A 12490-nucleotide genomic window follows, 5' to 3' on the forward strand; every position below is an offset into this window, starting at 1 on the left:
GGAAGTCCACAAATTCAACCTCACCTTGAGACCAGCAATCTGGGCTCGAGATGGAAGGAGACCCCCAAAAGGGTTTGTTCAGTTAGGGAGACTTTCTGACTATGTGCAGCAGGAGACATCGTACTTTTTCCTCAGTACATTTCAGACATTGCAGTTTAGTGAAACTAAAATTGCGTTGTTCTGGCTGTGGAACATTCAGGGTCAGAGCAGTTCCCTGCTGCCAGTGACATCTCATCTGCCATCAGGCTGTGAGCAAGCTGAAATGTCTATTTCGACAAAAAACATAGACCTTAATGCTCAGGAGAGGGAAACCCCAGGTAAGTACAAACTCCGATTGTTATTATGTTTGTACCAGCAGATTTGTTTTTATTTCACTATGCCCTTTAGCAAAGCAAGTTCCTTGCCAGAGGACTTGGATTATAGCACCGCAGTTCCCTGAGATGGTTTGCAGCTAGAGGCTATGTAGGAGCAATTAGTCAGTTTTAAATAAATTACTTTGAAAGTTAAACTGCTCCTTTGTTATAGTCTGTGTGCTGTTTTTTAAATACGGTGCTGGAGCTATTCTGGTAGAGCCGACTGAATCAGACAAGGAGTTAGTATTGATTCGTTAGATTAGTATTTTAAACTTAGAAATATATAATTGTGGATACTAATGTTTTTTTCATTGAACTTGGATTGAAATGAAAATGAATCGGCTTTAATTTCATTTGTAAATATCACTGAAGCTGCAAAATACTCCTTTGCTTTCCAATTTGCTCAGTTCTTTAAATTCTTCCTCAGGGACTGTTTGCTAGTTGTAAATCATCGATATGCTTGAGAAAATGCCCAGGCCTGGAAAATGAAGTTCCGTGTGCAGCTGGTGCTCAGACTTGTTGCCCAAAGAAACAGAAGTTAGAGATTATTCTCTGGTTTTGTTCAGGTGTGCAAAGTCAGTGACTGTAAGACTTCAGGCACGGGTCAGACACGCTGCTGTAGAGACAGAGATTTCCAGCATAAATACAGATCTCAACAGAAATGCCAAGGGCCAGTCTTTTTCTTCTTCTCCTGCAGATGTGTTCAAGGTTCAGATTTCCACAGACAAGGCTTCTTTTTTTCTTTTTTATTCTCTAGCTTGCTTGTAAATCAGTGAATTTTTTCTTTATAGTTTGGAGAACGTTCAGTATCCCTACCAACTCTACATTGCTCCTTCTACCAGCAGCACAGAGAGACCCAGCCCAAACGGTCCGGACAGACCTTTTCAGTGTCCAACCTGCGGGGTCCGGTTCACTCGCATTCAGAACCTAAAACAACACATGCTTATCCACTCAGGTAAGAAACGTTACTGTCTCCAAGAATTACTGATTTACAGACTCTGGGAGGTCTGCTCGCTGTGCAGCAAATGTAATAATGCAATTCTTTTTTAATCACCTGCCAAGTGCCTGAGAATTGATTTCAGAAAGATTGGGTAGAGGTGCGTCTCGTTGGATGCTTGTTTTGATACATCAAATCTGACTGATAGCTCTACTCATGGGTGATTAGCGTTTGTGTGGACTGAAAAAAAAGCCTGATTGCCTGAAACTCATCACAATGAGTAATTTTCATGATAAAGATTTGGGATGAAATAAAGTATGCTTGGCTTTTTTATTGTACAAAAGAAGTGATTTAGACTGAAATTTGTCCTCTTACATGTTGTAATTGTCTGCTGTGTTTTAGAGGAGCCTTGCAGCCATAAGAAAATATTGTCTATCTTATGTCCTTGCATTGAAGAATGTTGTATGCCTTGGATCTCAGAATTTTTGGAGGGATTGCAGGACAACTGAATTGGTTTGATAATCAATTTAGCTACTACAGATAGTACAGGTAGCAAAAGGTTTGTGTGAATGCCTCCTCTCAGTCTTGATCCCCAAACTGTCGCCTTCGTTTTGATTTCTTACTGAAGTGTGATCTCCTAATGTCTTTGCTGTCGGTGTTTTTCAAGACTTATCATCCTTACCTTGCAGTAGCATTGGCATTTTAGTGAATGAAGGGAATATTGGAGGGTCGCTGCTCTTGGACACTAAGCCTTGTGGTTTCGCATCTCCTGGCTTGAGCTTGACTCTTACCTGCACGCAGATGCCCTGCTGTTTTTGGGCAGAGCGACCACAGTTGTCAAGGTGTCGTTTTTTCACTGTCAGCAATTATTTGTCAAATCTCTTCAAGCAAAATGACCATACTGTGTTCAGGCCAGCAGTAATAATCGGTGTTTAATACTTATAAAAGCAAACTTTGTGGGCATACTGAGTGCGAAATTATCCCAAGCCGGTTGCTGAAGTCTTCACTGACAGCAGACAGGCAAGCCCTGGGCGAAGTTGGGAGAGATTTGAATAGCTGTTTAAGCCTAATTAGCATGCAAAAGAAACTCTCAAAACTTATAATGTTGAAAGTGTTTTCCCAGAGGCAAAATGGCTGAAGAGATTTTCCTGAAACTATCGGAGGAAATAGATGCCCTTGGACAGCACGAAGGCATGAAACGTTTTAGCTCCATAAGATGATATTCCAGTGTATTAACTTGTTTTCACGTGCTTAACAAGGAGTTTCAGTGTAACCTTAACTACAGCTTATTCCGTATAAAAGCCCCAATTAAAAGTTCAGCTCCCGCTTTGAACACAAGGAAAGCAGAGTGAAAGACTGATGGAATTAACAGCCTGGACTGGTGCGCATTCAGCCTTTTGAAAAAACCTTTTTTATTCCTTGACAGCCCTATTATGAGTAGAGCACCATATTCCAGATTCTTGGCCTCATGTTTGGATTTCCACACTTTCTGGAGTTCAGACTTTTTATTAAATCTGAACTTTTTGGTGATTCAGTCTTTTATGTTGTAATAGTTCTGTTTGGGTGTGATTACGTACTCTCAGCCACTGCAACATGTTGCAGAGCTCATATGGTTCAGGGTTTTATTAGTGCCTGTAACAAATGAAAAATGAACTAGTAACAGAATTTCTAAATTAATACTAGAAAAACTGAGAGGCATGAACCTAAACTGTCTTAGAGAGCTGTCTGTCATGCAGAGCTGTTGAAAATTCTTGTATGGAAAGGTTCCCACGCGGTATAAAGGCTGCTGCTTCACCCTTTTATCACCATTCCTGCTGCATTACAGGGGCATCCTTGTGCGCCCAGTCCCCCTGCCAGAACGCTTCTCTGAGGCCAGAGGCGTTGCAATTAAGGGTAGCCTGCTAATTGCATTGTTGGGAACCAGTCTGGCACAAGAATCTCCCGAGATCAAAGGAGCTCAAAGATGGTTTGAGATGACTGCTGCATCGGATACTTTTTGGCTGTGGCTCAGGTTCTTAACCGTAGTGTAAGCCGTGGAGGCTTATGTTCGTTTTACACTGAGGGGAAGAAGACGTGTGAGCGTTACGGACGGGTCGCGTTGTTACGAAATTTGTTGGCAGTTGGCTCTGAGAAAGCGCAGCTCTGCGAGAATTTTCTGCCATTTTAAAGTTAACCAGAGAATTTCTTCCTCGAGCAGCGCTTGGCTGCGACGGGCCGCAGCTGCTGCCCTGTTGCTGTTAGGAAGGGTTTTGCCAGTGACCTCTCGTTACAAAAGGTGAATGTTTTTTTGCTCTCTCTTCCGCAGGCATTAAACCATTTCAGTGTGACCGCTGTGGGAAAAAGTTCACCCGAGCTTACTCGCTAAAGATGCATCGCCTGAAGCACGAAGGTAAACGCTGTTTCCGGTGCCAGATATGTAGTGCCACTTTCACTTCCTTCGGGGAATATAAACACCACATGCGGGTTTCCCGGCATATTATCCGCAAGCCTCGGATTTACGAGTGCAAAACATGTGGCGCCATGTTCACCAACTCTGGAAATTTAATCGTTCACCTGAGGAGCTTGAACCATGAAGCGTCAGAGCTAGCAAACTACTTCCAGAGCAGGTGAGGTGCACAGCAAAAACCTAACAGGGAAACTTGCTTTTTTTTTTTTTTTCTTTTTGCCTTTTTTTTTTTTTTTATCCTAAATCATCTTTTCCTGCTTTCAGGGCAGCCTGCTGTGCCTCTCATCAGGTTGCCAGCTAATTCCAGTCCAACTCATTCTCGCGCCACTGTCTGTTGTATCTGATCTGTCTTACAGCATGTAAGCTATGTAGGAGGGCGCGGAAGAATCGAGTGATACGCAGAAGCTGCTTCTGGGCTACTTAATTTCTCTTTTCAGTCGTATCTGTGGTCAGGCTCATGCCGTTAAGCCGTAGCGTTCTATACGATAGTATTTGTGGCGTTCTGTAAATGATTTGCTGTTCAAAATCTCGTACGTAGCCTGTTCGCTTCCATAGGGGATAGACTGATTGCTTCATTTGAAATGCTTGCTTGATGGTGGGTATTGTGGAAAGATTGCATGACTCCATACCTTCTCTTTTTTCATTTTCTAGGTAACGTATTACTAAATGATCAGAATAACAGGGTATGAAATAATAAGGGCCAGTTGGACATTTCTAGTTTATCAAGGCACAAGACACTGGGCATATCTCGCAAGTGCAGTTTGCTAAAGACTGTTAAAAGGGTTCTGAGGCATGAGAGACTAGCACTGTATTCTTATTGCGAAATATGTGTTTGTAACCATTGGAATCTGAGACAGAAAAATATGAAAATGGATGAGGGAAACTGGAGGCAGATAGATCTCGCAGCTCTTAAATCTGTAGAGAGGGCGCAGCTTGGACTAAGTCATCTGTTTTCAGAAAGGCAAAAGAAATGTATTGTAAATGTTACGGCATCGACAATACCATCCCTTGTGACTTCCAGACATGATGCTTCTTCCTTTACAAAACATTTCAGCGTTTTATTCTGTTTGGTTATCTCAGAAGTGATGTAGGACGAAAAAATTGCAAAACAAACCAGGAAAGCCAGTGACTGTTTTTCCAGCAGAATTTTGTTTAAAAGTACAAGTGCTTCACATCTGCGGGTTGACGCAGTTCTTGTTTGCAGCACTTGTGCCAAGACTAGAGCAAAAACTCTTAAGGGATGGTGCCGTGATTGTGGTGAGCGCTTTATTGTTGTCGTCAAATTGAAGTCAGATTGAAGTACGTGATTTTAGCTGTCTGCAGGCCTTCCCTTAGTTCGAATTTGCAAACACTAGGTGTAGCATAGCTGATGGTGAACTTGGATTTGAAGCAGTGAATGCTGCTGTCATGGAAGAAGAGGACTGCCTTTAAATGGTTACAAGGAGAAACCAAAGCATACAAACGTGCATGGATGTAATATTAATATATATATATATATATACTTGCCTCAAGTCCAAACTTACATGTCTGGTGCTGAAAATTTGTAGAGAAATTGTATTTTTGGTGTGTGCTCACGCTCTGAAAGTACTGCCTGAGACTTTGGTAGATGTTCTTTGGATACACTCAGCCGTCCGTTGGTAAGAGTAAGTTGAAGAGGGAAGGAAGCGCCATCCCGTTCTTCTCACGGCAGCGTGATACGGGCCAGCATCCCAAAACACCGCTGTAGCTGGTGCTTTCAGCAGGACCCCTGCTTCCTCCCTCATGCTTCTGTCTACAGCCTGTCCGCTCTGCGAGGAGTGCTGCTGCTCTTCCTTGGGTGGATCTTACCTCAGTGGTGGAAAAGGCCCACGCCTTTGCCAGCGCTGAACTCATTTTTGCTTCTGTTTGTAAAGGTTGAGCGCTCCCTTTTTGCAATGAGGTTTTCAGTGCCATATGATGTTCCAGACATTAACTTTCATTCTCATCAAGGTGATACAGTCTAAATATTAAGAAGTTGCTGTGTAGGAGATACGGATGCACAACAATGGGAAATAGATGTCTCTCAGTAAATTCTCCGTGTGTTCAAATGCGAACCAGGTTATAGTGCTTAGTGAAGTGTGTCGCTGTGATGGTCTTGGAGCAATGTGAAATGAATATCTTTGTTCTCTGTGCAATGCAGTACGTAGCTTGTGTGATGTAACTGATGCAAAGAAACTGATACCGCTGATGTTTGTGCGAGAAATGACATTTCTCTTCTGTCCTTTGCCCCTCTTCTAGTGACTTCCTAGTACCGGACTACTTAAACCAGGAACAAGAAGAGACCCTCGGGCAGTATGAGCTAGGGGAGCATGGCTTTGAAAGCAACTCTTCTGTCCAAATGCCTGTCATTTCACAGGTCTCGTCAACTCAGAATTGTGAAAGCACTTTCCCCTTGGGGTCTCTGGGTGGGTTGGCAGAGAAGGAAGAAGATGTGCCAGAGCAGCCAAAGACTAACGCCAATGCTGAGGCAGCCGCAGGTGACCCTCCGAAACCGGAGCTGTCATCTATTACTATTGAATAATTCATGGTTTGGTTTCATTTTTGTTCTTTGGAAAGTGCCTGTGTTTGGTCCTGTACATTTTAATTTAATTTTTTTTTTTTTTTTTAAAAAGTGGGGAGATTTTCCCTTTTTACTTTGTAAGCTACGCTTTCAACAGAAAACTGCAACAGATGTTACATTATTTTTCATGACTGAATGATCACTTCTGTGAAAATATTTAAGACTGAATGCACAAAAAGATCTTGTCAGAACATCATGGAAGCTGTGATGCACTTCTAAAGAAGAACAACTGATTCAGATCACTTTAACTATTTCTTCTTCCACAGTTAGAGCAGCTCATTAAGTTTCTCCTGCTTCTGCAGACCCTCTGGTTAAGGGAAAGAAATCAGAGGAAACCTTTTCAAAATGACAAACAAAAGGATGCATTGGAAATCGTTATTGAACAGTTGTGACTAGTTTTGAGTGGATGCTTTAATCTCCTGCATAAAAAAAAATACGACACTTCCTATCTCTGTGCCTGCTGTTTTTCAAAGCGCTTACTGTAAGCCTGTTCTTGGAAATGGTAAGCATTTTTGAAACTTAACAGTCGCACACGTTCTAAAAACACGTTGTCCCTTTTCATCTCAGATGAATCGGTTTTGACAAACCAAGTGATGTCATGCCAGGTATTCCTACTTCTTATATTCCGGTCCTTTTAGAAACTGCTTGATCAAATAGGCCATCCAGGTTTGCCCTTCTAAGGTTAGGCGTGGAAGCACTACGGTCAGGCAAATTCCAGTGGTGCATAATGACTTGAGGGTGATGGAAGAGTGGATATCGGTGCAAGCCTGACAAATATCTGATGACTGCATCTGTCGAAGGGGGACCACGTATGAAAACGAAGGTTTTCCCCAACTGGAAGGCTTAAATCCTGGCCAGACTGGTTGCAGTTCTGGTCACTTGTCCCTATCGTATATACTGCATTTGTACTGATCTCCGAAAGCTAGCTAGAGGGAGTTTACAGATGGGAAAAAATGAGCTCTTTTGTGCATTATTGCACATTTTTTTTTGTTTATACATATGCATATATAGTTTCTGAGATTTTTATTAGTCTGTTTTGGACAAAACAAGCAATTTATTCTCTTTCAAGGCCAACTTTCTAACCCAACAGGGGGTTGTTTACAAAAAAAGCCTATATAGCAATGATGAATTGTTCCTGTTTCAAAACATTTTAAATCCTTGCCAACTCGGCTTATTAAAGGCCATTACTCCAGCTACATACACAGCTCAAGTAAGCAATAAATTGAAAGATTTGCAATTTCATTTTTCCATATTTAGAAAAAGCAGCAAATTTAGGGTCTGGGATTTTCAGAGCAGCGAGTCTTGTTTTGTCGAGGCTGTTTGGGCTATAGTACTGCTTTGAAACCTAAATTAGGAAATAACATTAGGAGCTTTGTGATTTTTCTTACTGCCTCTGAAGTTAACTCAGTGTTTGATGCCAAATGCCTACCGCCTACAGATGACATGCTGAACGAGTGGGTATTACTTGATCTTAGTATTCCAAAGGCAGGATATACTCCCTTGGTTTTGAATCTTGTTTTTTTAAATTGTCGTTTTCTGTCCGGGTTTGTTTCACGCAGACAGGAGGAGGAAATGAAACCAATAGAGAAGGGTTGCCCCTGAAGAAACAGAAGACACAAAAGTCGTATTATATTGCAAGATCAATTTGTATTCAGTTAGCTTCGGCAGCTCCGGTGCTCTGTAGGTCGGAGCTGTTTCTCCTAATCGCCAACTTTTGTAAGGAAAAAAGTTTATTGCCCGTTGGAAAGAGCTTAAAGGTTTTTAGTGACTTTAACTGTTTTTCTCTGCTGTGTTTTAGGTAAAAAACACACATTTTAGTTAAACAGAGTGAAACCAGTCGGGATTTAAGTCCTTTCTGAGTTACTGGAATGAAGTTTCTCCACTAGACCCAAAGGGTGTTTTAGAAACATGCTGCAAAGGAGTTCTCTGCTACAATTCAGTCTCGTATATCTACCTTTGTAAGTCTTCTTAAAAGGGCTCGAAGGAGAAACTCTTTTTTGGGGATACTGTGCTGTGAATTAGTCCAGTGTCTGTTGGTGGGCTGAATTTAAGGACCAGTTCTCTGCCGCTTCTGATTTCTATAACTGGGAAGCCAGCGAGAAAAGACGATGCCTTTTGCTGAGTTTTATCGGGATTTACAGGGCTATGACACTGAACTCAAAGACGTAGTTTTCTTTTTTCTGAGAAGTGTTACTCCACGTTGCAGGTATCTGAGAATCCTTTGTGATTGGTGTAGTAAAAAGTACTTCACACAGAAACACATTTCCAGACTGCACAGATGTAAAAATCAAAGGTGGCCAGATACAGACGGACATAATCTTCTGTTAGAATCTGGTAATTTTCACCCATTAGATATTTTGCTAAACAGTTTATCGGTGAGGAGGTGTGCAAATACAGAATAGACATATCTGGATCATGGATTTTTAAGACCTAAAATTTAGTGTCAGAAGGCAAACTGCTTTCTGAATACCAAAGAGAAGGGGGGTGGGGGATAATTAAAAAGACTTTGTAGCTCTAATCTTTTCTCCCTTGAGTAGAAATGGGTATCATTAACTGTTAACACCTTGGTACAAGGCAAGTCATGGGTTTTATTGTTCGTTGCACTGTATCTTTTCAACCCTGTAATCTCTGTGTAACATCTTAATTTAGTTCTCACTTTTCAGTCTGATTCAACTGCAGGAACAATAGAGTTCTGAAAGGATTTTGTTTGTTTGTTTTAGGGTTGGGTTTACTTATTAATTTTCCCGTTTGTGTTTGTTTCTTGCTAATACCTCCGTAGAAGTGAACACAGATTAAATACAAATATTGTTTTAGTTCTCCTCCTTAACTTGTTGGAAGTGTTCGGTTCTTTGCAATGCTGCTGTTCTTCACAGGAGAGGTGTAAAAGCACAGGACATCTTAAAACAATCTCTGTTGCAAATAGGCTTAGATTCCAAATTGAGAGAGAGAGATATCTAACTAAGCTAGAAGAAACTTGCCTTCAACTACACTGGGGATTAAACCTAAAGCATAAATTTCTTTCAGTACATTATCAGGGGGTTTTGAACTCTGGACTGCATTTTCTTTCTTTCTCTTCCCCCCCCCCCCCCCTCTTTTTTCCCCCAGAAAACCCCCGTTATTTGGTACGCATTTATATTTCTGCTTGGCGAGGGTCACAGAAGCAGAGAATAGTTTGGAAGGGACTCTGGAGGTGATCTGGTTCAACCCCCACGCTCAGAGCGGAGTCAGCGAGAGCAGGTTGCTCAGTCCAGTCAGGTTTTGAACATCTGCAAAGGCAGAGGCTCCCCGACTGCTCTGGGAAGCCTGTTCCAGTGTTTGACCACCCTCACCATAAGAAAGGTTTCAGTATGTTTAGTTGGGATTTCTTGTATTTCAGTTTGTGCCCGCTGAGAGAGGTCTGGCTCCATCCTCTTTGCCCCCTTCTGTCCAGTCGTTTGCCACGTTGATAAGATCCCCCTGAGCCTTCGGCAGACAGAACAGTCGGGTCCCTCTCGGCCTGTATGGCGGATGCTGTCGTCCCTTCGTCATCTTTGTGGCCCTTGGAAGTTGGTTAGAATTTCTTCCAAGTAGCTACACGCATAACCAGTTGCAGCAGTTGCTGTGTCGATGAGTAGTCTCCGCATTGATTCACAAAGCCATTTGTGTCTTGCTTTTGCGTACCCTTCTCCCACGTGGCACCAGTCTTTGCACTCAGTGGAAAATCCTTTCCTCACCCGTTTATTTCGCAAGCAGAGTGCCTTCACTACCACAGAACTAGCAAGGTTCTGCTGTACGCCAGGGACGCGGATTCTCGGAGTCCGGGCAGGGTCTTTACTCCTTGCGTAAGGTGTAGAGCAGTACGTCTGATGGGAACAGTGGGGAAGGAAGGGATAGGTTTTTCCTGATCCAACGTGGTGTTTTGGGAAAGGGGAAAAAAATTGGAAGCTTCCTATTTCCCCACAAAGAGTGGAAGGAGTGATGTTTAGCTGTGCGGGAGATTGGGCCGAGTTGTTAAGGGTTTGTTTTGTTTTTCGATGCAGACACATAGCACAGCTCCCCTGGAAATCCCTGCGGATGCCTTCACGTTTGGCAGAGTAAGCTCCCCGTCAGAACCGCTTGTCGCCGTGCTTGGACCACGTTCGAAAAGACGTGTGCTCCTGACGATGGGTCTGTCTCGCTGCAGGTGGAGCGCAGGTGTCAGGCTCGCAGATACTACGGTCAGGTCTCTCATACTGAGAGATTAGTAGACTAGGTTGTTGAAAATGGTTCTGGGTTCACATGTATCTGGAGTCTAAAAGGTGTGAATTTAAGCTTTTTAAAAAAGTGAAGCTGCCAATGCAGTAAAATATATTTTGTAAGACTATGATCCCTATATGTCCCTTACGGGATAAAATTTTATTGTTTTTAAGCTATGGTTTAAAGTTTTTATATGAGGGCTTCAGTCGTTTCTTGGTTGCTGGCTTTCCCCCCCAGCCCCAGGACGTAAGAGCACTGAGACTATCGCCGGTCTCTCTCCGAGATGACCCATGATGCATTTTATATGCAAATAGAAGGGGAGCTTTGTGCACCCTGCAGGGATGGAGAAAATGCAGGTGGAGGAGCACCTGTTGCTCCTACATCCTTTGCGACTTCCACACCATCAGAATATGGAAAACAGCTAATTTTCATTCAGATCGATTAAGTTCGAGTTTTGCTTACGAGGTGAAACCCAGTTTTGGAGGGTTCTCATCTCCAGTTATGGACATAATAAATTCCATAGCATCTTGATGACAGATAAGAGGGTTCAAGACCGGACGGTGCCTCAGCCACATCCGAGGTCCCTGGTAAACAGAGTCGGTTTAAAGTACTTGAGGAAATGTACCATAAAAAACAAATGTGATTTTTTTTTTAATGCAACAGTGCTTACTGCTCTGGGTTTTTGTTAACTCAACGTGTGCTGTCACAGTAATTCGGTGTCCCACAGGTCTCAACTACAAATCTGGTTGCACTTAAGGAAAAAAAAAAAAGCCTAATCAGTTTCTGGTGCTGCCAGCCTGTGTGGCAACTGTACCTACAGTCTTCCTGAGGGTTGCTGAAGTCCCCAGAGGAGTGATTTTGTTTAACCATTCGTTCAGCTGATGCATGCTTTTGATATTCTGACTTATAGCCCTGGCTACACAAAGGTCTTGGACAGCTTCTTTGCCCTGTTCCTGCAGTGCCTTCACTCTAGGTGCTGCCCTATGGTGAAACCCCGAAGAGGGAAATGAGTAAGCTGGAGAAAAAAATGTGAATTAAATTATTGTTGGGCTTCTTTGTGCATTTTAGTAACAGTGAAACCCCCTTAACTGTGCCAGTCTCCGGTCACCAGCCGTATATCCAGTCGTCATCTCATCCACAGTACAGCTTCTCTTGTTGATGCTGGCCACAGCTAGATTACTTGGCATGTTTATTGACTTAACAGAATTGTTTTTTGGTTTGGGTTTTGTTTTTTAATGTATACGATGTTTAAATACACTTCACATTTTATATAATACTATCTGGCTATTAGTATTTTTCAGGAACCATAGTTCTTGGTGGCTATATATATTTTTGTGACTTTTTTTGTAAACTAAGTGCCGTTTCAACGTTACAATCATTTTTAGAGTTATTGTAATCAATGTGAATATCATGTTTTTTCAAATCTGTTCTGAGCCTGTAGTGTTTGCTTTGTGATCATATGTGTAATGTATATATTCTGTATAGTTACATTGTATTGAAATACTAGCTTGTTTGATATAAGAAAAGTATGTATTGGGTACCTTTTTGCTAGCCTGGTTGTTTAATCTTTAAAAAAAAATGTTCTAAAATACAAAAAAAAAATTCTCCAAACTGGTCCCATTATAGGTCAAAATTAAGGGGGGAGAAAAACTAGTTTTGAGTGTCTTTGGATAGAAACATGAAGCTAAGATTTTTCATTAAAATATTAATGTTTTATGGAGTATATCTTCGCTTTGTGTCGTTATTTGACTGTACCAGAGTTTGTCTTACAGTACAAAAGACTGGCTTTGACCTTGTGCAGGAAGGTGCAACTCTCTGGCTAGAGCTACGTTCTCTTATAACCTTGGCTTATAAATAGTCTCAGAGTAGTGGAGTATGAGGAGAAGTCACTGTTGCTGAAGCTGTCACCAGGAGGAAGGTAATTTAAAACAAAATGAGCGTTAATAAATGATTGGAGAAGT

The 12490-nt window shown here is 42.0% G+C and overlaps 1 protein-coding gene across 5 annotated transcripts in view; it reads left to right on the forward strand.

The window, feature by feature from the left end:
- The window catches only part of ZBTB44 (zinc finger and BTB domain containing 44), a 42493-nt gene extending 30244 nt beyond the window's left edge, over positions 1–12249 (forward strand). For 2 of the 5 annotated variants that reach the window (XM_075442396.1, XM_075442394.1), the window contains exons 4-6: positions 1145–1308; positions 3596–3896; positions 5993–12249. In XM_075442396.1, coding sequence (XP_075298511.1) covers positions 1145–1308; positions 3596–3896; positions 5993–6275 — 748 coding nt within the window. In that variant the 3' untranslated portion in view covers positions 6276–12249. The remainder of the gene's footprint in view (positions 1–1144; positions 1309–3595; positions 3897–5992) is intronic. The other 3 variants (XR_012766119.1, XM_075442397.1, XM_075442398.1) reach the window with 3 other exon arrangements.
- The last annotated feature ends 241 nt before the right edge of the window (positions 12250–12490 follow it).

Source organism: Opisthocomus hoazin, chromosome 24 (genome assembly GCF_030867145.1).
Source record: "Opisthocomus hoazin isolate bOpiHoa1 chromosome 24, bOpiHoa1.hap1, whole genome shotgun sequence".
Lineage (NCBI taxonomy): Eukaryota > Metazoa > Chordata > Aves > Opisthocomiformes > Opisthocomidae > Opisthocomus > Opisthocomus hoazin.